The sequence below is a fragment of the Mytilus galloprovincialis genome, chromosome 12, assembly GCF_965363235.1.
Source record: "Mytilus galloprovincialis chromosome 12, xbMytGall1.hap1.1, whole genome shotgun sequence".
In the NCBI taxonomy this organism is placed as follows: domain Eukaryota; kingdom Metazoa; phylum Mollusca; class Bivalvia; order Mytilida; family Mytilidae; genus Mytilus; species Mytilus galloprovincialis.
In genome coordinates this window covers 1,391,793-1,416,652 of record NC_134849.1, presented here as the reverse complement: position 1 = coordinate 1,416,652, position 24,860 = coordinate 1,391,793, and the positions used below count along the sequence as shown (strand labels likewise).

The following is a 24,860-nucleotide window of genomic DNA, read 5'->3' as shown; positions in this document are numbered from 1 at the left end:
TTAGTCTTTTGTACTATTATTTGCCCGGGTTTTTTTTTTTAGCCATGGCGTTGTCAGTTTATTTTTGATCTATGAGTTTGACTGTCGTTCTGGTATCTTTCGTCCCTCTTTTACATGTTTAGACTTTATAGTGTGGCATCCATTTCTCTGAACTAGTATACATCATTGTTATAGTGCCTGCTGAAACCAACCTTCGGCGGAGGAATTTTGTCGGTACGTTGAAGACCCATTGTGGCCTTGCGCTGTTTTCTGCTCTTTGGTCGTAATATTGTCTACACATTTGACTCTCCTCATAAAAAAATAAAAATACATTTGTGTCTGTATTTTTATCTGTACTTTATTTTTCATTTACATGTTGTACTGTTAAATCAATCATCCTTAACCAGAACGATAGTTGTATGTGTGAGTGTATGCGAGTGGGAGAGAAAGGCTTTTTATTTTATTTTTACTTTATGTGATTACATGCTTGTTATGAGCCCTATGATTAGGAAATAAAATATCTTTATCTTTATCTTTAAAACATTCCCTGCATCAATTCTCAATTCTTTGTCATATATTGAAAGTCGAAATACCAATCAGTTAACATAAAGCATTTTATTAAAGCATTCTGGAATTTAACAATATGAATCACATTGGCTGTTAATCCAACAAAATTATAAAATAAAAACAACAACAACAACAAAAGCCCAATATTTCACAATATTGAAGCAAAAATTGAACATTTTGATTTTTTCATTAGTGATGCATATTTGGCACAGGGGATAATTGCTGAGAGAGAACGATGTGTTCTTACAACTTTTCAATGTATTCTTACAATTATTTATCGTTTGAATGTACATAAACACACACATTACTTTTTCTTATCTAGACTCTGAACACATATATTCAAAATCTGTTATATTCTTGATCCAACTCAAAACTAATTTTTTTCCCGACTCATCTATAAACAGTGGATTTCATTTCTTTCTTTTTCAGTTTAATAATCAATTCAAGACCTCGTTTGCACCCTTGGTAAATCAAATACTAAACAATTTTGTAGATAACGTTTGTTTATAAAGTGTCAAGTATATTTTCTTATTTCAAATCTCACTATTACTTTCCACTTGAACATCGTTCTCATCATTTCACGAAAGTCTTTGCAGCAACGATTAAAAAAACGCAAGATGAACCAGGCAGGTAACCTGGATGAATTTAAGATTTCTAATTTGCGCATGCGTAGTCTTTGGATGTTATTAACTGGCGTTAACGTGTTCAGAGAGCTGCCTCAATATCTTGCTTGATTGGGGTACCAGTTTTCTTTGCTTTCAAATTAAACAAGTCTTCTGCTAATTCGGGGTTTTCAGCATACCTCTTTTCAAATTCTGAAAAAGAAAAAGAAAAGTTTTGTATTATCTTTTATGCAGGATGATTTAACCAGTAAGTAAGGCATATCTTAAGACAGGATAATTATTCAGAAAGTTCCTCTTATCGTGTCATGCATAGAATTAGACCAAATGATTAACCCCCAACATATGTAACCAGTAATAATTATCTGAGAAAATTACGTTCTCATTTCTATTTTCTCTAGCCCCATGTAGACCCTCTTACCGTGGTCGTTAAGACGTCCTGGTGTTCTTTCTCTAGCCCCATGTAGACCATCTTACAGTGGTCGTTAAGACGTCCTGGTGTTCGTGTTTTTATATTTAATGTCAATGTTTTGCTAGTCCTTTTTTCTCTTTTCTCTTACCACAACTAGACCCTCTTTGTTTTGCTAGTCCTTTTTTCTCTTTTCTCTTACCACAACTAGACCCTCTTTGTTTTGCAAGACCCGGTGGTTGTCTTGTCTTCGCTATGGGGATTCTGTTTAATTTCGCTATTCCTATTTTCTTTTTTATGTAAATTACTATCTAGACATTCTCTAACTTGTTGGGACCGGGTGGTTGTGTTTTCGATATTTAATGTCAATCTTTCGCTGTTCCTATTTCTCCTTTCTTTAACCCTATGTAGACCCCCATACACTGATCATTAGGCCCGGGTAGTTGTGTTTTCATTACTTAATGTCAATCTTTTGTTAGTTCTTTTTTTCTCTTTTCTCTAATCCCTTGCTTGTCCTATTTTTATTTTCTCTAACCTCATCATGTTTTTTTTGGTCGTTATGCCCCGGGAATTGTTTTCATTGTTTAATTTCTTCTTTGCTAGCCCTATTTTCTTTTTTTGGCCCGGGTTGTTGTCTTACCTGCAATTTCCCAGTCTTCTCTCTTCCTTTTCAATTTCGCTATGGGGATTAGTTTTAATTTTGAGAGCTCTATTTTCTCTTTTATGTAAAACCCTACCAATACACTCTTTAAATGGGCCTGGGTGGTCGTCATTTCGTTATTAGTTTCAATCCGTTGCTAGGGCCTATTTCCGTTTTTCTCTAACCCTAGTGGTCGTTAGGGCCGGGTGTTTGTGTTTTCATTATTTAATGTCAATCTTTTGTGAGCTTTTTTTTTTCTTTTCTCTAATCCCTTGTAATTTTCCAGTCCTCCCAGTGGCCCTCTTTGTTTTAATGCCCTGGTGGTTGTCTTACCTGCAATTTCCCAGTCATCCTAGAGGCCCTTTTTGTTTTGGTGCACTGGTGGATGTCTTACCTGCAATTTCCCAGTCCTCCTAGTGACCCTCTTTGTTTTAATGCCCTGGTGGTTGTCTTACCTGCAATTTCCCTGTCCTCCTAGAGGCCCTCTTTGTTTTAGTGCCCTCGTGGTTGTCTGACCTGTAATTTCCCAGTCCTCCCTGTGGCCCTCTTTGTTTTTGTGCCCGGATGGTTGTCTTACCTGCAATTTCCCAGTCCTCCCAGTGGCCCTTTTGTTTTTGTGCCCGGGTGGTTGTCTTACCTGCAATTTTCCAGTCTCCCAGAAGTCCTCTTTGTGTTCGGGGCCAGGATGGTTTCCTTACCTGCTATTTCCCAGTCCTCCAAGAAGCCCTCTCTGTTTTTGGGGCCAGAGTGGTTGTCTTACCTGCAATTTCCCAGTCCTCCCAGTGGCCCTCTTTGTTTTTGTGCCCGGGTGGTTGTCTTACCTGCAATTTTCCAGTCTCCCAGAAGTCCTCTTTGTGTTCAGGACCCGGATGGTTTCCTTACCTGCTATTTCCCAGTCCTCCCAGAAGCCCTCTCTGTTTTTGGGGCCAGAGTGGTTTCCTTACCTGCTATTTCCCAGTCCTCCCAGAAGCCCTCTCTGTTTTTGGAGCCAGAGTGGTTTCCTTACCTGCTATTTCCCAGTCCTCCCAGTGTCCGTCTTCCTCGTCGTCTTCACTATGGGGATTCTGAGATCGTTGTTTCTTTAGATCTTCTATGGTGTCATGGCAACGTTTTAATTGTGACAGTAGTACTTTGTCTTGAGCTCGAAGTCCAACCTACAAAGCAGGAAATAATTAAAATGTTTCTATGAGAATATCTGTGACACTCAAGTGAATTTAGTCTTTTTCTATAGGCCCTTGTACTGAGAAACCCCAAGAAAAATACGTTGAATATTGAAATAAATACTGTATACAATTATTGCGTCCAAAGCACTTTTCTGAAATCAACCGTCCGCTGTGTAGGTACGTACAAATAAACCTTCGGTAGGAATGTACAAAAGGAACGTACAAATAAACCTTCGGTAGGAACGTACAAGTAAACCTTCGGTAGGAACGTACAAATAAACCTTCGGTAGGAACGTACAAATAAACCTTCGGTGGGAACTTACAAATAAACCTTCGGTAGGAACGTACAAATAAACCTTCGGTAGGAACGTACAAATAAACCTTCGGTGGGAACTTACAAGTAAACCTTCGGTGGGAACTTACAAATAAACCTTCGGTAGGAACGTACAAATAAACCTTCGGTAGGAACGTACAAATAAACCTTCGGTGGGAACTTACAAGTAAACCTTCGGTGGGAACTTACAAATAAACCTTCGGTAGGAACGTACAAATAAACCTTCGGTGGGAACTTACAAATAAACCTTCGGTAGGAACGTACAAATAAACCTTCGGTGGGAACTTACAAATAAACCTTCGGTGGGAACGTACAAATAAACCTTCGGTAGGAACGTACAAATAAACCTTCGATAGGAACGCTCAAACAAATCAACAAATGGAAGTTTTTAACGACCTTGACGGGCTATACAGCCCTTGCACGGTCGATAAATAACAAGCATAGATAGTGAACGATCCTTTAATACATGAGGAGTAAGATGAGCAAAGAGGAGCCGTAATCAAAATTAAAAATATTTCATAAGACTTTTTTTATTTTTTTCGACGGTACTGTTTACACGGTCAGTTATTACTTTGAAAAAAACGAAATTACATTGCGCATCCAAAAAGTTGGCACATGGGACCGTCACGACCAATCAAATATGGTGGGCACATGGGACCAGATCGACCAATCCTAAAAGTGGGCACAAAGAACCAGACCGACCAATTCATAAGGTTGACACACGGGACCATCTCATTCAATCTGAAGAGTTATAAAGTGGGACCATCTCGACCAATCCAAAAAGTGGGCAAATGAGACCATCTCGACCAATATAAAAAGTGGGCACATGGGACCATCTCGAAGTTTTAACATGTGCAGCTATGGTCGGTGTCAAATGATAAAGTCCCCATGTACATTATCTTTAGTGTAATTGAATGAAGTCAATAATCAAAGAAATTTTGTTTTACTTTAGAATCAATTTAGGTATGATTAACAGCCAAACTTAATGTTTCATACTCGTAATATTTTTGGGATTGAACAATATCGTCCAGCATCAATAAAAACCGTGGAGTGTAATATGATTAACCATGATGCATCAATGACATGACTAAAGGACGACTGGATGTCACTGTAGATCCTTCAATAATAAGCAAAACTTGTTCAGTAAGCTGAAATGTTGATTATTTTCATTTATCGATGTAAAATTCAGGTTACATTTTGCGTTTTCAATACATTTTCGTTTTGCATGTTTCGATAGATCACCTAAGATCCTCCAGTTTATTATATTAGCATATCAAAATGATACTCTTCAGCTACCTCATAATCAAGATTACCCACAATGCACTCTGTGTGCATTTGAAGATTCATCATGAGATGTAATCGGCTTTGTTCTGTCAGCACCGATTACTTTCAAATCAAGATATAATTGTCATTGATAATGATTGAAGTATGTATGTACAGTTTACATGTACTTGGGGTTACAAAAAGGAGGACTAAGATATAATTGTCAGTGATAATGAAGTTTGTATGAATACTTGGGGTTACAAAAAGGAGGACTAAGATATAATTGTCATTGATAATGAAGTATGTATGTCTACTTGGGGTTACAAAAAGGAGGACTAAGATATATTTGTCATTGATAATGATGTATGTATGTATACTTGGGGTTACAAAAAGGAGGACTAAGATATAATTGTCATTGATAATGAAGTATGTATGTATACTTGGGGTTACAAAAAGGAGGACTAAGATATAATTGTCATTGATAATGATGTATGTATGTATACTTGGGGTTACAAAAAGGAGGAATTAAGCGAAAGAAAAGGGTCTACTTTGTATTTGACTGGTTTGGTTACGGTTGTTTTCACTTGAACCGTTGCATGATTGATAGCGATTTATTTTGTCAGACTTTTATAGACTTCAACTTTTTAAATTTGTCTTGTAGTTCGGTATTTGTGTTATTTGATTGTTGTACTATACTCAAAGATACAGATTAAAACTGTTATCAGTTATATATAATCATGGAAATTATCCTTAAGAGGTAGACCAAATGTAGGGGATATAACGTATACACTTTTCTTGATACGTTTTTATCAAGCACCTTTTATAAATCTATTATAAGCTTCATTTAATTTTTTTTTTGTTTTTTTTTTGTTTCATAAGATAAATTAAACATTGATCAAACAAAAACAGATTAAATACAGCAAACGCAAAACTTAGGAAGATAACCCCCCACCCTGTTTTCCCCTTCTCCCCAAACGAAATTATTTCCGTATGGAATTATTATATAAATCAAAAGTTCCTTCTGTACAGGAAAGGAAATCATTTTTAAATGTTCCCGTCATGGATAATTCAAGGTTTCTTTTCCATTTAGTTTACCAAGATTTCACCCCTTCATTTGCAAACTCTATACGCAATAACAATTAAGTTAAAAAGTGAAAATTGTTTGCATTAAGTGTAATAAATGACATTTGTATGTTATTTCCAAATCCTAACAGCATCCTTGCTTTGTACCTTTATCAGCAGACAAAAACAATAAATCACCAGCTCGCGTGCCTTGTTAACTTTATCTTTTGGCAGAAGTAATTTTCTACTTAAAGATAATAATCACTGTCATGCCTGCTTGATTCTTTTCTTAAGTAATCATCTCCTTACAACCGGTTTGTATAAAGCTTTAAACTTACAACCGGTCTGTATAAAGTTTTAAACTTACAACCGGTCTGTATAAAGTTTTAAACGTACAACCGGTATTTATAAAGTTTTAAAAGTACAACCTGTTTGTATAAAGTTTTACACTCACATCCGGTTCGTACATAGATCTAAAATTGGGATTATAGACTCAAAACAGTGACTACAAAGCCAGATACCCGACTTGACAACTAGTCTGTACAAAGTAAACAACTTGACCGCAACTTATCTGTACAAAGTAAAATCCACAACTTGGCCGCAACTTATCTGTACAAAGTATTACACAGGGGCAGATTTAGGGGATAGGGGCCTCCTCTTAGGCAGTCAGTGGGCCCCCACTCATGAAAATCTATCCGTCACTGATACCACCAACTTATAACCAGTCTGCATAAAACTTTCAAAGTAAGATTGTCCTGTTACAATCAGTCTATAAAAAGTTTTAAGCAAACGTACGTATACGTAATCCTGATTGAAAAATATCCAGCACGTGTTCACGTTAACTAGAGTATCTAATCGATGTTAATAAGATATAAGGTGGACTATATGTCAATGAAATGTATGGTATATGTCAATGAGAAATGATTAATAAGATATGGAGTATACTAATATGTCAATGAGAATTAGGTTGTATATCAGTGTAATATGAGGTATGTATATACGTCAATGAGATATGAGGTATACGCCAATAAAATATGGAGTGTATGTCAACGAGATGTGAGGTATACGCCAATAAAATATGGAGTGTATGTCAACGAGATGTAAGGTATACGCCAATAAAATATGGAGTGTTTATGTCAACGAGATATGAGGTATACGCCTATAAAATATGGAGTGTATGTCAATGAGATGTGAGGTATACGCCAATAAAATATGGAGTGTATGTCAACGAGATGTGAGGTATACGCTAATAAAATATGGAGTGTATGTCAACGAGATATGAGGTATACGCCAATAAAATATGGAGTGTATGTCAATGAGATGTGAGGTATACGCCAATAAAATATGGAGTGTATGTCAATGAGATGTGAGGTATACGCCAATAAAATATGGAATGTATGTCAATGAGATGTGAGGTATACGCCAATAAAATATGGAGTGTATGTCAACGAGATGTGAGGTATACGCCAAAAAAATATGGAGTGTATGTCAACGAGATATGAGGTATGCGCCAATAAAATATGGAATGTATGTCGACGAGATAGGAGGTATGCGCCAATAAAATATGGAGTGTATGTCGACGAGATATGAGGTATGCGCCAATAAAATATGGAGTGTATGTCGACGAGATATGAGGTATGCGCCAATAAAATATGGAGTGTATGTCGACGAGATATGAGGTATGCGCCAATAAAATATGGAGTGTATGTCGACGAGATATGAGGTATGCGCCAATAATATATGGAGTGTATGTCAACGAGATATGAGGTATGCGCCAATAATATATGGAGTGTATCTCAACGAGATATGAGGTATGCGCCAATAAAATATGGAGTGTATGTCGACGAGATATGAGGTATGCGCCAATAAAATATGGAGTGTATGTCAACGAGATATGAGGTATGCGCCAATAAAATATGGAGTGTATGTCAACGAGATATGAGGTTATACGCCAATAAAATATGGAGTGTATGTCAATGAGATATGAGGTATACGCCAATAAAGTATAGAGTGTATGTCAATGAGATGTGAGGTATACGCCAATAAAATATGGAGTGTATGTCAATGAGATATGAGGTATACGTCAATAAAATATGGAGTGTATGTCAATGAGATGTGAGGTATACGCCAATAAAATATGGAGTGTATGTCAATGAGATATGAGGTATACGCCAATAAAATATGGAGTGTATGTCAATGAGATTTGAGGTATACGCCAATAAAATATGGAGTGTATGTCAATGAGATGTGAGGTATACGCCAATAAAATATGGAGTGTATGTCAATGAGATGTGAGGTATACGCCAATAAAATATGAAGTGTATGTCAATGAGATATGAGGTATACGCCAATAAAATAAGGAGTGTATGTCAATGAGATTACGATATATTTAATTAGATATGGAGTAAACTTTAATGAGATATGGTGTATGAACTTATTATCATAGATCGATACAATTATGGTAGGTCAACGAGATATGGAGTATGTGTCAATAAAATAATGATATGTCAACGAGATATGGAGTATGTGTCAATGAAATTATGATATGTCAACGAGATATGGAGTATGTGTCAATGAAAGTATGGTATGTCAACGAGATATGGAGTATGTGTCAATGAAAGTATGGTATGTCAACGAGATATGGAGTATGCGCCAATAAAATATGGAGTGTATGTCGACGAGATATGAGGTATGCGCCAATAAAATATGGAGTGTATGTCGACGAGATATGAGGTATGCGCCAATAAAATATGGAGTGTATGTCGACGAGATATGAGGTATGCGCCAATAATATATGGAGTGTATGTCAACGAGATATGAGGTATGCGCCAATAATATATGGAGTGTATGTCAACGAGATATGAGGTATGCGCCAATAAAATATGGAGTGTATGTCGACGAGATATGAGGTATGCGCCAATAAAATATGGAGTGTATGTCAACGAGATATGAGGTATGCGCCAATAAAATATGGAGTGTATGTCAACGAGATATGAGGTTATACGCCAATAAAATATGGAGTGTATGTCAATGAGATATGAGGTATACGCCAATAAAGTATGGAGTGTATGTCAATGAGATGTGAGGTATACGCCAATAAAATATGGAGTGTATGTCAATGAGATATGAGGTATACGTCAATAAAATATGGAGTGTATGTCAATGAGATGTGAGGTATACGCCAATAAAATATGGAGTGTATGTCAATGAGATATGAGGTATACGCCAATAAAATATGGAGTGTATGTCAATGAGATTTGAGGTATACGCCAATAAAATATGGAGTGTATGTCAATGAGATGTGAGGTATACGCCAATAAAATATGGAGTGTATGTCAATGAGATGTGAGGTATACGCCAATAAAATATGAAGTGTATGTCAATGAGATATGAGGTATACGCCAATAAAATAAGGAGTGTATGTCAATGAGATTACGATATATTTAATTAGATATGGAGTAAACTTTAATGAGATATGGTGTATGAACTTATTATCATAGATCGATACAATTATGGTAGGTCAACGAGATATGGAGTATGTGTCAATAAAATAATGATATGTCAACGAGATATGGAGTATGTGTCAATGAAATTATGATATGTCAACGAGATATGGAGTATGTGTCAATGAAAGTATGGTATGTCAACGAGATATGGAGTATGTGTCAATGAAAGTATGGTATGTCAACGAGATATGGAGTATGTGTCAATGAAAGTATGGTATGTCAACGAGATATGGAGTATGTGTCAATGAAAGTATGGTATGACAACGAGATATGGAGTATGTGTCAATGAAAGTATGGTATGTCAACGACATATGGAGTATGTTTCAATAAAAGTATGGTATGTCAACGAGATATGGAGTATGTGTCAATGAAAGTATGGTATGTCAACGACATATGGAGTATGTATCAATGAAAGTATGGTATGTCAACGACATATGGAGTATGTATCAATAAAAGTATGGTATGTGAACGAGATATGGAGTATGTGTCAATGAAAGTATGGTATGTCAACGAGATATGGAGTATGTGTCAATGAAAGTATGGTATATTTTGATAAGATATGGGTGTACGTCTTGTATGTTTTGCATATTAGGGACCTCGTTTATAAGATTGGTTGAGAAGGGCTTCCGGAAGTAGATCTTGAAGTTATTTATAATTTCGATAGACGACCAAATTGAAACTTGATCTGTGTGTTGTGGTAATAAACATTGTGTAGAAGTTTTATACATATGGTTGAGGCAAACTAACGTTAGATAACTGAAACCAACTTCCGGACGTACGGACGGCCGGACAAACGGACAAGGGTAAAACTTAATGCCCCCTTCTTTGTCTAGTTTCGCCAGCAATACTAAGAAATTTATTGGTAAACATGTCGATGAAAAGCCTCTACATATCTTATATTGCATTCAGTTATATTGATATACCTTAATTGAAATAAATCCTCTGTGTTATGTTATTGTGGCAATTTATTAATGTAAGGTCAATCATTATGACATCGGTGTTAAGTTATTTTTAAGTTATGGACTGCCGGACAACGGTAAATTTGACCGCACATATAAGTGATTTTATAAGCGCAATTGTTAACAACTGATCAAAATACAGGCAGAGGGGAAACATTCTAATACTAAATTATGTCTTACCAGTTCTGACCGAAGCCATTTCAACGCATCTTCAATTCTTCCTTGTTTTTCTGTCCATGTCTCCTTTTCTTTATGCGGCATTGCAATTGGGACATTTCTAACTTGAGGTCCATTGGGGTCTCCTTTCAGGACGTCTGGTAAATTACTTGAACTATTTGATTCTAATTTGGAAGGGTTGTCGCCCTTGTGTGAGTATTCCTGTTGTGACTTCCGGGGACTAGAATATGGATCATCTTGGACCACCGATGACGCCCGAGAGGATCCAGACGAAAAACTTGATAATCTAGACATAAAACGATCTAAAGGTTCAGAACACAATGAGTCTCGAGAACTGTTCATACTAATACTCGGAAAATAGCGTATACTAGAGTTAGAATCACTGTCACTGACGTCCGCGCCATGAACGGGAACGGAATGCGGACGTTCGTGATCTTCTGGAGTTGTCGGACAATCAGAGTAAATCTCGTGAGGTACTGAATGTCTCTCGTCTTTCATAAACTTATTCTCTAGTCTTTTAGATAAATCTGAATCATTTCGTTGTGAATATGTCCTTTGGCGTTGTTTGTTGTAAGTTTTGAATGGTGTGGAAGCAGACGAAGATGGCGAATATTTATATTTTAATGGCGTAGAAGCAGACGAACTTGGCGAATATTTAGATTTTGACGGCGTTGAACAGCGGCTAGAATAGTTTGATTGAGAAGGCGTTGCTGTGGAATCTTTCCTCCTGTCATTCACTTCTTCAGATATAGTCTCGTTTGAACTCGATGTTTCATAACCGGAAGTCGTGGAATATGAAGACTCTGAACGTCTGAATCTATTTTTAGTAAATGAAAAGACGTCATCGGCAAATTTAGCGTCCGCATCAACAGAACTTCTTGCACTTGATGCAAATGAGGGGAAAGAAGAAAATAATTTGTCCGTCCGACTTTTTTGTTTCTTTCGACTAAAAAAGTTCTCTATGTATTCATCGGCAGGTTGAGAAAATATGTTCATGTCCCTCCAATTAAATCCTTCCTCGTTAAAATCATCTAATAACCGAAAGGTATCTTGTAAGGTGTCGCTGTCCAACTTATCGAAATCCACCATTTTGAATGTTTGACTGGTAAATAATTAAGAATGTTTTTTCACTAAATGTTTAGCTCACATCATTCAAGTATTGTTTTTCTTAATTCTCATAAAACAAACTTACTACTTCCAAGTACAAGGTGAAGTCTTTTAAAATTTTAAATCACTTTTTTTTATCCATTTATTCTAGCTACCGATATATTACCATCTGGGAGCAGACGACACTATGTGTATTCACGCGCTGATCTGAAAAAGAAGAAGAGAAAGCGATTAAGTATTTTTTGGTACATTTCCATAGAACAAATGTTAATTTCTGCTACATCGTAGAAAGCACATCACTGACGCAGATCATTACAATCATCTGACATTCTTCTCTCTCTGATGAGACTAATCAAGATAATTGTTCAAGTCCACCTACTGGATTCGACTGGTTTACATTCCATAGAACTTTATAAATGAAGGAAGAATGCTCAAAAAATTTCTTGGCATAAAATTAATAATGTGATATCAAATCAATTATTGAAAATATCTTTACTTCAGAACATTATCAAATACATTACAATTAAGCAGTATGGGTAAAACGTGACAGAAACCTTACGACAAAAAGTACTCAAAAATATCTAAAAAAAAATCCTTTATAAATTACAATGGGTATCTGCGGATATTAATTAGAACGCATTGGCGGTTTCGATGGGTTTTCAGGATTTTTTTATATGTTTGTTATGTACATGTTTAGTGGTATTCCATGGGTTTTGAACATCCCCTCCCCCTTTGATAAATGGCCGGATCCACGCCTGTAACGGCCTGTTTCATTGGCACTGGACAAAAGATAAACTAAATGGTATTGCATTATATATATATGATTATAAATATACAGGGGTGGATCCAGGATTTTTTAAAGTAGGGAATCTATAACTAAACAAGAATGTGTCCAAAGTACACGGATGCCCCACTCGCACTATTATTTTCCATGTTCAATGGACCATGAAATTGGATAAAAAATATAATTAGGCATTAAAATTAGAAAGATAATATTATAGAGAACATGTGTACTAAGTTTCAAGTTGATTGGACTTCAACTTCATCCAAAACTACCTTGACCAAAAACTGTAACCTGAAGCGGGACGAACAGACAGACAGACAGACAGACAGACAGACAGACAGACAGACGGACGAACGGACGCACAGACCAGAAAATATAATGCCCCTCTACTATCGTAGGTGGCGCATAAAAATTATTGCCGAGTATAACCGAGGCGACATTTTTAGAGAACTATATGGTAAAAAATGAAATATCTTGCAATCAACCCCTTCCTTGAAACTGAGAATGATTATACATTTCGTATGGATATAGAACATGTAGAAAGACATCAATCACCAATGATCATAACAGATACTGTATAACGAACAGCACACGAGTGTTTTAATTAGTATAGACTGAACGTTCTGCGGAAGTGGGTACATCACAATACTATTGACTACATGTTCTGTAATTATCTGGCAAACTTACTTATATTTAATCAGAACACAGGTTAATATCAGTACACAAACTGATAGTTCAAACTTTAGAATCGTTTGGCTCTATTCAATACGATATTAAGTGCAAATTTTCCATACCATCATTTACATGACGATGATGAGGAGAAGATATAGGAAGATGTGGTATGAGTGCCAATGAGACAACTCTCCATCCAAATAACAATTTATAAAAGTAAACCATTATAGGTCAAGGTACGGCCTTTAACACGGAGCCTTGGCTCACACCGAACAGTAAGCTATAAAGGGCCCCTAAAACTACTAATGTTAAACCATTCAAACGGAAAAACCAACGATCTAATCTATATAAAAACGAGAAACGAGAAACACGTATTAACTTCATAAACAGACGACAACTACTGTACATCAGATTCCTGACTTGGGGTAGGTGCAAATATTTGCAACGGGAGTAAACAGTCTAATGGTACTAAACCTTCTCCCTTTTCCTAAGAGTTTCTGTTTGACGTCCAGTGGCAAACTTTATGCATATTTAGGACGAGTAAATGTTACTATAAAACTTCTACGTAGTAAACCGCCACGCTGAGCCAGATGTTAAATGTGCTAGTTCAGAACTTCAAGGTAATTTACAGTCCGCACGTAGTCATCTTACTCGAACACATGGCTCTGGCTCAGTGCCGACAGGTCTTTACTCTTGCTCCTAAATGTCTATCTCATGAGGGTTACTCTCACTCTTTCTTTCCATTTTTCATTTATCTTTTCATTCGTCTAAGGAAAGCTACTCTTCTTTTTTTCTTTTTCTTCTTTTTTTTTTATTTCAACAATATACATTTTTCTTAATAATAGAGGATTATTCAGCAGCCACAAGATATTTTCTAAAGTAAGGTAAAATCTGTTCAGAAATAGATCACTTTCCTCGGCTATATCATGTCAGAATACTAGTTGTCCATTTTAAAAATCTTATATCCGCCCATATATAATATTAGTTATCTTGGTGTAATCAGGGGTGTACAGAATTTTACACCGTTGTTGAAAATTCATACACCCTGAGGCGCAAAATTCCGTACACCCCTGATTACACCAAGATAACGAATTTATTTCTTATGAACAATTCCTTTACTCATTTTGAAGCCAGGATGTAAAATTGTAAAAATGGTAATCAAAAATTTCCAGCGTAATATTTTTTCAATGTCCATGTTGCTGCACATTGTCAAGTACTTTTTAACTTTATTTTTAGCAAAAGTCAGAATTTTTTTTGTGTGTTTTGAGTTTACAAAAAAAAACAAAAAAACAAAATATTTTTTAAAAAATTTTAATTTTTTTTTTTTTTTAGCATTTTCTAATTATTATTTTTTTTTTCTAATTTTTTCTTTTTTTTCTTTATTTTGGCATTTTTTTTTTTTTTTTTTGCAAAGTTTCATTTTTATAAAAATTTTGGCAAAATTTTATTTATCCCCGGGTGAACAAGGGTGGGGTGTTATTTACACCGGGGTAGTCAACCAATCAGATTGCAGTATTTTTGCTGCATAAGAAATAATACTTCTTACATGGAGGTACGTAAGTTTGTATCCACCCATATATATTACATCTTACATGTAGTTACGCTGACAATATCTTTATAATTACATCACAAGAACAAAACCTTTTACAATAATTAATTGTATATCGACGTCTTCACATGCTATTGTAACAAATGTGTATTGTGACTTACGGTATTCACTTCCGGGTGTCTGATTTTATCTAAATATAACATGTATAATATAAACACCGATGTTAATCAACTGAATATTATTTCTTAAGCTTAGTCGTATAGATTTTAGACATAAAGTTCTGATTCCAGTATTGAAAGAGTAAATTCCAAAAACCATGGTATGACAAGGAATACAGTTACTACACAGATAAATGTATAATTATCAAGTAAAAAAATGGTCTTCTTTCTTTGACTATTGATAAATGAGGAGATGGAGTTTTCAGTTCGTGATTTTCTTTATAAACAATTCCTCTATTCTTTCTATTTTTAGCCTAGTTTTTTCTATTATTTATGTTTACACAATTATGCTGTCTTATTCAATTGTACCATTTTCTCCGGTTCTTTTTTGACAGTATTCTCTTTCTAAAAGAACTCAATCCATGCAAGCTCTCATAACTCGAACTCACCAAAAAAAAACAGAAATTCATTGTTAGAACTGTTTCATGCTCATTAAGGCGGATACAGGGGTTCATCGGGGCCAGGGGCCTTTTTTGTGGGAAATATTTTGTTGATTATATACGAAATCATTAAAGCATGACTGGAGCCCCCTTTTTAGGTCAGTCAGCGCCCCTCCAAAATAACCCCCTGAAAGGTTTTGGATCCGCCACTGTTCAGTCATGTAGCATGCACTCACGTTTATATCGTTTCCTTTCCTATTGTAGAAAACGCAATAGATTATAATTTCTTAAGTCATAATATCCTATTGTAAACCGACACCTTCCAAAATATGACGTGTATATAATAATAATAGTAATGGTATTACGTGGTGGTTTTATTAACTCTCTTCCCTGACATCTAATATCTATAGCCGTTCCTTATATTTCATACAAATCTGATCTGTTTAAATACGTATTTTAAATACTGCATTAGAATTAGGTAACACCATCATCTGTCATCATTTCAAATATAACTAACATTTTATTGAATGACCCACTCCTTCTTAAACTGTAATGCATTGTGTGTTCGTCTTTGCGTTCGTACGTTGGTCATCCGTCCGTCACCGTCTATCCCGCTTCAGGTTCAAGTTTTTATTCGAGGAAGTTTTTTAAGAAGTTGAAGTCCAATCAACTAAAAACTTGGTACACATGTTCCCTATGATTTGGTCTGTTTATTTTTAATGCACATTTTACCCCATTTTCACGGTCCACTGAACATAGAAAATGATAGTGCGGATTGGGCATCCGTGTACTAGGGACATAATCTTTTTATTTATCTAATTATCTTTTGTCATTATAATTATAATTAGTATTATCATTTTAACTTCATAATATTTGCCTATGCCTGTTGTTCCTATTGTGACCAATCCTGTCGTTTTGACATTGTTTATACACATACATTTTCGTAATAATTAAAATATCTATTTGCTTTTAACTGCATACATGACGATATATTATAATATTATTAATTCGTATATTTTAGAAAATTTGATTCGTTTAGGGATAGTCACATGTTAAACTATATTTTCGAAGGTAGAGAAAAACGGCGGATAGCAAAATGCATATTACACAGAACATATTGCACGGTTATTTTTAGAATATCTAAAACCCGATTTACTTTGTGACGTCATGTAATAAACATCAGGATATCGTTAAACGTTTTGAAACAAATGATATCTGTGATCGAATATTTGACGAAAAAAATCATAAGATGTCAAACAAACAAAAAAAAAGAAATTAAATAACAACTTACATGTTGTTATTGTCAAGGAGACAAGATGACATCTATAAAATTCAAACAAAATCAAATGACGATTTTGATACAAATATGCATACTGGTCTGAAATTAATAATATAACAAATATAGCCTTTGTATGAGGTCAATACAGGATATATCGACCCAAAGAAGTATATCGACCTCGGACTTCGTCCTCAGTCAATATACTTCTTTTAGGTCAATATATCCTTGTATCGACCTCGGACTTCGTCCTCAGTCAATATACTTCTTTTAGGTCAATATATCCTTGTATCGACCTATACAAAGGCTATATTTGTATAATATTTGAAGTGATTATAAACTACTTATACCTGACTCCCACACATCAAAACAATTTAATCTTACCTACTGTCATAATTGTAGTTATGGTATGTGACATGTCTATACAACTTATATTATAGGGAATGATGTACCTTTAAAATTGTTTGTACTAGCTAGATCATACTTATTAATAAAAAAAAAAGTCACCATACAAAAGTCATATTGAACCCTTTCTTACCCTGACCCTGGTGGATGAGTGACAAATTCAGGGTTGACTTAGGGACGACATCAATCAGTGTTTTCACTGCCCTCCCCCAACCCCACCACTCTTAACTTAATTTGGGAACAATTAATTGACCAATATGGGTATATTTTATCAGAATATACTTTTTCTGTCATGGGTCTTGTTTTTTTTTAACAATATATGTTTGTTCTCGATATTGACGCGATCGACATTACTTATCAAATTTGAAAAATTGATGTGTGCATCAAAGTAGGTACTGATAAATTATAATATGATAAACACTACTAACCCTGGCCCTGGCGGTAGAGTGACGAATACGGAGTTGACTTGATTACCTTTCCCCTGATGGGAGATGGTTCAAATTTAATTTTGCCCAAGAACACCAGGGAAATATGAAAATAAGAAGACAACTTTCCACCAGTGTTCAATTGAACTGGATGAAAAAAAAGCATACAGTATAGTCGGCTGTAAAAGACCTAACATGAAAAAAAATACGAAACAATTTAATTCAGAAAAACTATTGGCCTTTTTATTACCAAACAATTTACTAAAACAATTAACGAAAAATGAACTACTATACAACTATCAAACTATAGGATCTTGATAGTGTCGGATCCAGAATTTATTCATAAAGTGGAGGGGCACTGAATATCTAAGAGGGGTCCCGCCCAGTCATGATTTAGTCATTCCCTAGATAATCAAATACAATTTGGAAATTAGTATGGCGTTCATTATCACTGGACTAGTATATATTTGTTTAGGGGCCAGCTGAAGGACGCCTCCGGGTGCGGGAATTTCTTGCTACATTGAAGACCTGTTGGTGACCTTCTGCTGTTGTTTTTTATTTGGTCGGGTTGTTGTCTCTTTGACACATTCCCCATTTCCATTCTCAATTTTATTTCCCACAAAAGGGGCGCAAGCCCTTGTAAACCCATCTTAATCGACCTCCGCCTTACTTGGGACAGGCACATACATAATGTGGCGTTGTTAACTATGTATTTTGGCGCCAAACCTCTTTCCTGGGAAAGTGTTTGATATTAAGAAACAATTAAGGAGGTATGGGAAATATTCGTTGAAGTCTATCAATAATTATTCCCATGGTTTGTTATACATGTACCAGAAGTTGAAGTAGACTTAAGTCTTACCTACAGAAGTTTACATGTATTACTCTGTTTATGATCGTTTATTTGTATAGCCAGTAAGTTATAATACATCTTTATTTACATATTTACATATACAGATAGTTTAAAAGATAAACTACTGATTATATCCCATCCACCAAATCTTATTAACTTTTCTTAACCTAAATAGAGTTTTATTTATTGTATTTATTTAAATGTGTATATGAGAAGTTGTGAATATGTCAATGAGGTAGCAACCTAACGACAGAAATAACAGACATCTACAATAGAAGGCAATAATGTATATGAGATGCGGTGGACAGAAACAAACCTTATGCAAATGAATAGCAATATTTTTTTTTTTTCGGTTGAGAAAATAATGCAATGTTTGTAACTGTTTGAAAAAAGAGTTGATATAAGAACCCCACACTAAATTCGTCTTATATTTCGTGTTTAAAAGTTATAAAATTAACCAACGTCTTATACAAAAAGTCATGTACATGTTTAAGAGAACTTCAAAAGAGCGATTTTTATCCGACTCTGCTAAAGTCTTAAACAATAGACCGGTGACTACACCATTTTACTAGCTCTAAATCGGTCTGAAAATTCGTTCGTATGTTTTCTTATTCAGCAATAGACATGTGTCTACACATTATGACAAGCGATATCGTCCTGAATGGTCGTTCGTTTGTTTTCTTACTCTTTCTACAAAACGGTCATCTCATTCATAACCGAATAAACTGGAAATCATTACTTCTTTTTATAAGATTATTCAATTTTATTTGGGGATGAGTATCTATCTTTTTTTAATGTATTATTTGTTGTGTAAAAACTAAGAAAGATTCCTACCTTTTTAAATTGCATCATATGTCTCTATAATTCAACAATTTTTAAAAAACCTTTATCTGTACAAAAGATTTAACTTTGATGGCGGTAATGGTACACCACTGAAACTTTGGGTAAAATACATCTAATCTATAATAGTCTACAAGTGGAGTTATTGAAGTGGAAAATATTGACATAAAATGATAGTTATCACATTTCTTAGTGATGTAAACAGGACAATTAGAAAAATTACCTTCTGTGTTACAAAGTTATTAAACCTGAAACTGTTGAATTCCTGACAAATTTTGACGGTTTGAACATAAGTTTATATTGAAATTGTCCTTTTGTTATATATTAATCATAATCAGGTCAACAACACGTTTTCTGGGTTTCACACACGAACTGAGATTTGTAGTTAAATACATTTGTCTCTGGTACAAAGTAACTTAGTTTATCAGTATAATATATATAAAGAAGATGTGGTATGATTGCCGATGAAAAACTCTCCACAAGAGATAAAATGACACAGAAATTTACAACCGGCTAAAGGTCACCGTACTACCTTCAACAATGAGCAAAGTCCATACCGCATAGTCAGCTATAATAGGCCCCGAAAGGAGTTCACATCAACAATTTTTTTTTTTTTGTATCGTTTTAAAAATTAAAAAATTTAGGGGGCATTAGCTGTCAATTTTATGTTAAGCGATTTGATTCAAATTCTCATATATAATTTATAACATACTAAAACGTATATTCTTATCATAACAGTAAAAAAATATACAATTTACAAGTCAGGGCTGAATTACTTGAATCCTCGTTTCGTGTGTACGTTAGTCTAAACGCCATCTAATTAACTATCGAATTAACCTCCGAAAACTTCCGACGGTCATATATAAGCGATTTAAACATAGATATAAAAAGATAGAGAAATCGTACAATTAATTTTTTTTAGGTCTCTTTAGGTTCATGTATAAGACTTTGATCGATTTTGGAATAATTTTAGATATAAAGATGCATTTTGGTCCGTTCTAAAGGGTTGTCTTCTTCTACAAATCTACTTTTGGAACAATTACAGATTTTCCGTAAAATTTATTTCAACCCAAAATAACAGAGGTATTGATTTTCGTTTGCATAAGGTCGATTTCCATCCGACGCAGCTCATATGTTAATCGTGGTTTTTAAAGTAAGGGAAAAATTGAACTACGGTAAGGGTCGACAAAATTGAACTATGGTCAGGGAAAACACATCAAAATGCCTTGGATTAGAGACACGTGAACTAGTCAGTGAAAAGTACACCAAACTGATAATAACAAACACTTAACTGGTCAGAGAAATAAATTAGCTGGTCATGGTGAAATATATCATTAATATTATGTTATCCATTCGTTTGATGTGTTTGAGATTTTGATTTTGCCTCTTCAGTGATTACGGACTTTCCTGTTTGAATTTTTCCCTTGAAGTTCTGTGATTTGAGGATTTTACTTTTTTATACTAAGATTCACTGTAGTCTGTTTAAAGTAAATTAGTGGGTCCAAAAGTAAATCGTCGTTTGTCGTTTTAATTAAATCTATAACTTCACAGGCACTTGTCTCAGAAAAAAAATCTATATACCTTAATATATTATGTTATATTAAGGTATAGAGGAATTTTTTTCTGAGACAAGTGCATGTGTATAACTTGTATGAAATAAAAGTATAATCTAAAATAACTTTACCTTTAAAAGATCTTGTGTAATTTCATACAATAACTATAATTCCCGCGTTATTATAAATTATTCCTAATAATAAGATGTATTTGTGTATTGCACAAGTCGCATAATGATGTTAAATATACCGAACAAAACAATATAAACAATCTTTTAAAGCCCGTCCTTGGTTTTGTGTGTATACATACACCACTTACTAACCCACTCACGACAATTGGTTTCTATTTTTATAAACTTTAAAAATCCCGACAAGATGTTTTATTAGTAAATTAAATTGAAAGAATCTGATTTTAATACAGTACTTTATTTTGTCACGATTAACAATGGTAAGCTTTGTGGTTAATGTGCAAATCTTTTACGAACACAACTAACACGTGACCCTGAAAATGTCGATTAAAAGAATCATATTACGTTATGAATGATAATAAGAATATTTCATTCTAATATGACAAATATTATGTTATTAATTTTTTTGTCAGTTATATTTACAAGAGATCATAAATAATTGAGAAGTTTTAAATTGTTTTATGAAAAGGTAATATTAATTGTTTAATGATCTTTAATTGATAGGTGTACTGATTTTCGTTTTTGAACAGATGGAGGTTCGAGATACAAGGTTACAAATAAGTATGGCGATGTTTATAACTGAACAATAAACACGTCCCCCTTCCAATGTCCTCCTCCCCCTTCCCCCTTAAAACATTATAAAGTTATATTACAGTCACACATTATGAGTATATCTGTGGTTGTAATGTCAGGCAACCGATTAATAAACGATAGAATCATAGATGTACATCTACGACTAAATGAACAATACAAGCATATCAGTGGCGGATACAGAAATTGTGATAAGAGGGGGCCCACTAATTGTCTATAAGAGCCCGCTCCAGTCATGCTTCAGTGATCAACCCAATTTTTCTCACAAAAAAGGGGCTCGGGACCCTCCCCCTTAACTGATGATCCGACTCTGCATATATATCTAGTTTTATTCAGTTAGCAGCTAGGAGTCTCATTTGGTATGTTATTTTCTTTATAATTACGTCGGCATTTGATTTTATCAAATTGATATTTTAGTAAAAATTCAGTTTTGATATCAATTTTGCTTTGATTCTGAGGGAGCAATAAGGTTTTCTCCTAAAAAAATAATCCTGACACCCCCCTTTTTTACCTTAAAGTTAAATGGTTACTCCCTAACAAATACTTTCTATAAAACTAGAAATATATTGAATACTGTTTTGTTACTTAATCGTCATTTTTTCTAATTGTTTGTCATTTTTAAAACGCGTTTATCTTTATCTTGTTAATTTGCACCGAACTGCAAAATTTCACAAAAGATGATCTGCAAGTATTATTGAGGCACAGACAGAGAGATACAATACAATAAATTATATACATTTCAACATGCAAGAGATTTAAATCTAACATTGGATTTCTGTTGTGTCAACAAAAATCTATCTTTCAGGTCATCGGTTAACTGGCCTGATTACAAGATAAAGATGGTCAGATAACATGTTCATGTTATAGTTAACCATGTCTGGGCATTTCTTCTCAGTAATTGGAAAATTAGTTTTTACAGAATAAAAGATTCGTTTTTATGTAATCATTATTCTGTCTCGTCTATATATTTACTAACAAAAACTAAATACTAGTAGATATTTTGTTCTCATAAAATCATCCTAGTTCAAATGTTATAAAGGTTGTAAAAACATGCATGCAAGATATAAGATGTGATAACATATATATATATTTTTTAAATAGATAAAAACAAATAGAAATATGAAAAAAAATATATACATACACACGCGTGCAAATATCGTAAATAAACATGTTTAATGAAATAGTGTTAGTGTTTACATATGTTGAAATTATAGTTAAGAAGAAGTAATTTTACTGTTGATACATCTAATGCGTTTTGTTAAAATATACTTTTTCACTTTTTGGGGTCTTTTGGAAAATGTTGTTTTTGTTGTGTTTAGACCCTGGTCTCTACTAAGAATTTTGTTTTGCGTGCACATATAAAATAAATGAAAGAAGGTAATATGAAACATATATTTATAGAACAGCTAAGTGCTACATGTAAATAGTTCATGACACAATACCAATATACTGATTTGGGCATAAATCAATGCAAGTTTAGTAACAGATTTTAAATTGAAATTGATATAAGTTGGGTTTTTTTAAATTGGCATTATAAGTCGCAAATCATGTATTGCTCTCTGAAAGTTAAAGTATAAGGTCTCCAAACTGTTGCAAAGGCTATTTAAATGACGACAAGACTTTGTATAGTTATTCTTACTATACAAATCCTTTGATAAAATTGAGAAAGGAATTGGGGAATGTGTCAAAGCGACAACAACCCGACCATAGAGCAGACAACAGCCGATGACTGTTTTATAAAATTGAAGCTCTATTGGTAACAAACTATATATACTATTAGTTTATTTTCCAGGTAATGAGTCTGCAACCCCAAATCATAAGAAACAATGAAATATTAACCACACAGTAGTGTATATAGAAGTATTTAAATATACTCATTGACAATAAAGAAATAAATGAGACTCACCCTCAATGTTTACTTATCACCGATTCCTCCGCAGTGATTTCATTATTTTTCGTTTTAGGAAAAATTATCATTTGTAAATCGTCTCTACCACTTTCACTATATTTTATTGAACACGGTTTTAATGTACAAAGAAAAAATTCAAATAATCAAATTATACTACGAGGTGGTAAATCCCGGGCTTATTGGGTAAAACATGTGGTATTTACTTTACGTAACAGACGAGGACAATATCTATTCTTCTTTCTATTTACCACCCATTCTTCTCTCTATTTGTTAATCAATTAAATTTAATGGGATAATCTCAGTAGGTATTTTAATGAGTAAATTGTTCAATGTAATCTTACGTCACCGTATGACATGTTATTACGTAGTAATCTTATCTCTTGTCAATTACAGGGTCAGCACGGGGATCAATCTATAATTCATTTAGGAAATATAAATATATACATACATTCGTGAACAAACTATTTTCAAATCTCAAAGTCCTCAACGATAAATTCAAGAACCTTTTTGAAATGATCAAAATCGTTTTAAAAAGTCTCCCGAATTCTCTATTATAATTATTCCTGTTCAAATTCCTTTATAAAAATGTCTATTTCTTTGTAGGGAAGTTGGAAATTAGATAAGTACAACCTCCTTAATTAATGGTAATATTTAAAATGGCAGATCTTTAAAACATTATTTTCGAAACTGTATTGCTCAGGTATGTTATTGATACAGTCTTCACAAACTTTAAATATTACTAATACAATAATTTCTTTAATTCCTCAAAAGACGGAAGTAACCGGAGTATGCATAAGGCCAAATAAATAAGATGTGTGTTTGCTATTACCCTACCCTCCCTTTTAATAAGCTTTAAAAAAGGCTACTCTATAAAAGTTTTTTTTTTGTCATTTTTCAATAAGCACTGTTAAAGTCAGAATGCACTCCCATAGACTAAAAAATAATAAAAATAAAATAAAATCTTTACGAACCCTAATTTTTTCAAAGATGTTACAGAAAACACACATTGTTTATCTTCAAGTTACTTTTTTTTAGACTAATACAAATCTCTGCTGCTATGGTCGATCGGTGTTTATGTAAAATCAAAGATTCGTATCTTAATTATGACAATATATAAACATCCTTATATTAATTATATTTTTCATTTTGATTAGAACATTTTACATTATAACGTCTCATTTCCTATAACAACTTACCTTATTATTTATATCCAGAAATTAAAAAAAAATATATTGATTGTATTATATCCTCTCACATGTGTTATTCTCAATTTCTCCATGTATGATCATTTATATGATACTTTTTTTCAATTAAAGGTAAAAAAAAATCAGCTGTTTTATTACAGGTATGCTTCACGTAATCATCTTACGGTCTGTTGACACTTTTGTTTAGCAAAAAATGTCTATAAACAATGGCACATTCTTGTCACATTGT

General features: G+C 33.9%; 1 protein-coding gene across 2 annotated transcripts; it reads right to left on the bottom strand.

Moving 5' to 3' along the window:
- Positions 1 to 575: 575 nt before the first annotated feature.
- On the bottom strand, positions 576 to 23,518 carry LOC143054860 (uncharacterized). 2 transcript variants are annotated; one of them, XM_076227932.1, is made up of 4 exons: positions 23,424 to 23,518; positions 10,683 to 11,993; positions 3,222 to 3,369; positions 576 to 1,361 (listed from the first exon to the last, which is right to left on the bottom strand). In XM_076227932.1, the coding sequence occupies exons 2-4, from the start codon at positions 11,766 to 11,768 to the stop codon at positions 1,252 to 1,254; spliced, it is 1,344 nt and encodes a 447-aa protein (XP_076084047.1). In that variant the 5' UTR covers positions 11,769 to 11,993; positions 23,424 to 23,518; the 3' UTR covers positions 576 to 1,251. The 2 variants fall into 2 exon arrangements, with proteins under 2 accessions (XP_076084047.1, XP_076084046.1); XM_076227931.1 differs by lacking the exon at positions 23,424 to 23,518 and adding an exon at positions 20,870 to 21,028.
- Positions 23,519 to 24,860: the final 1,342 nt, after the last annotated feature.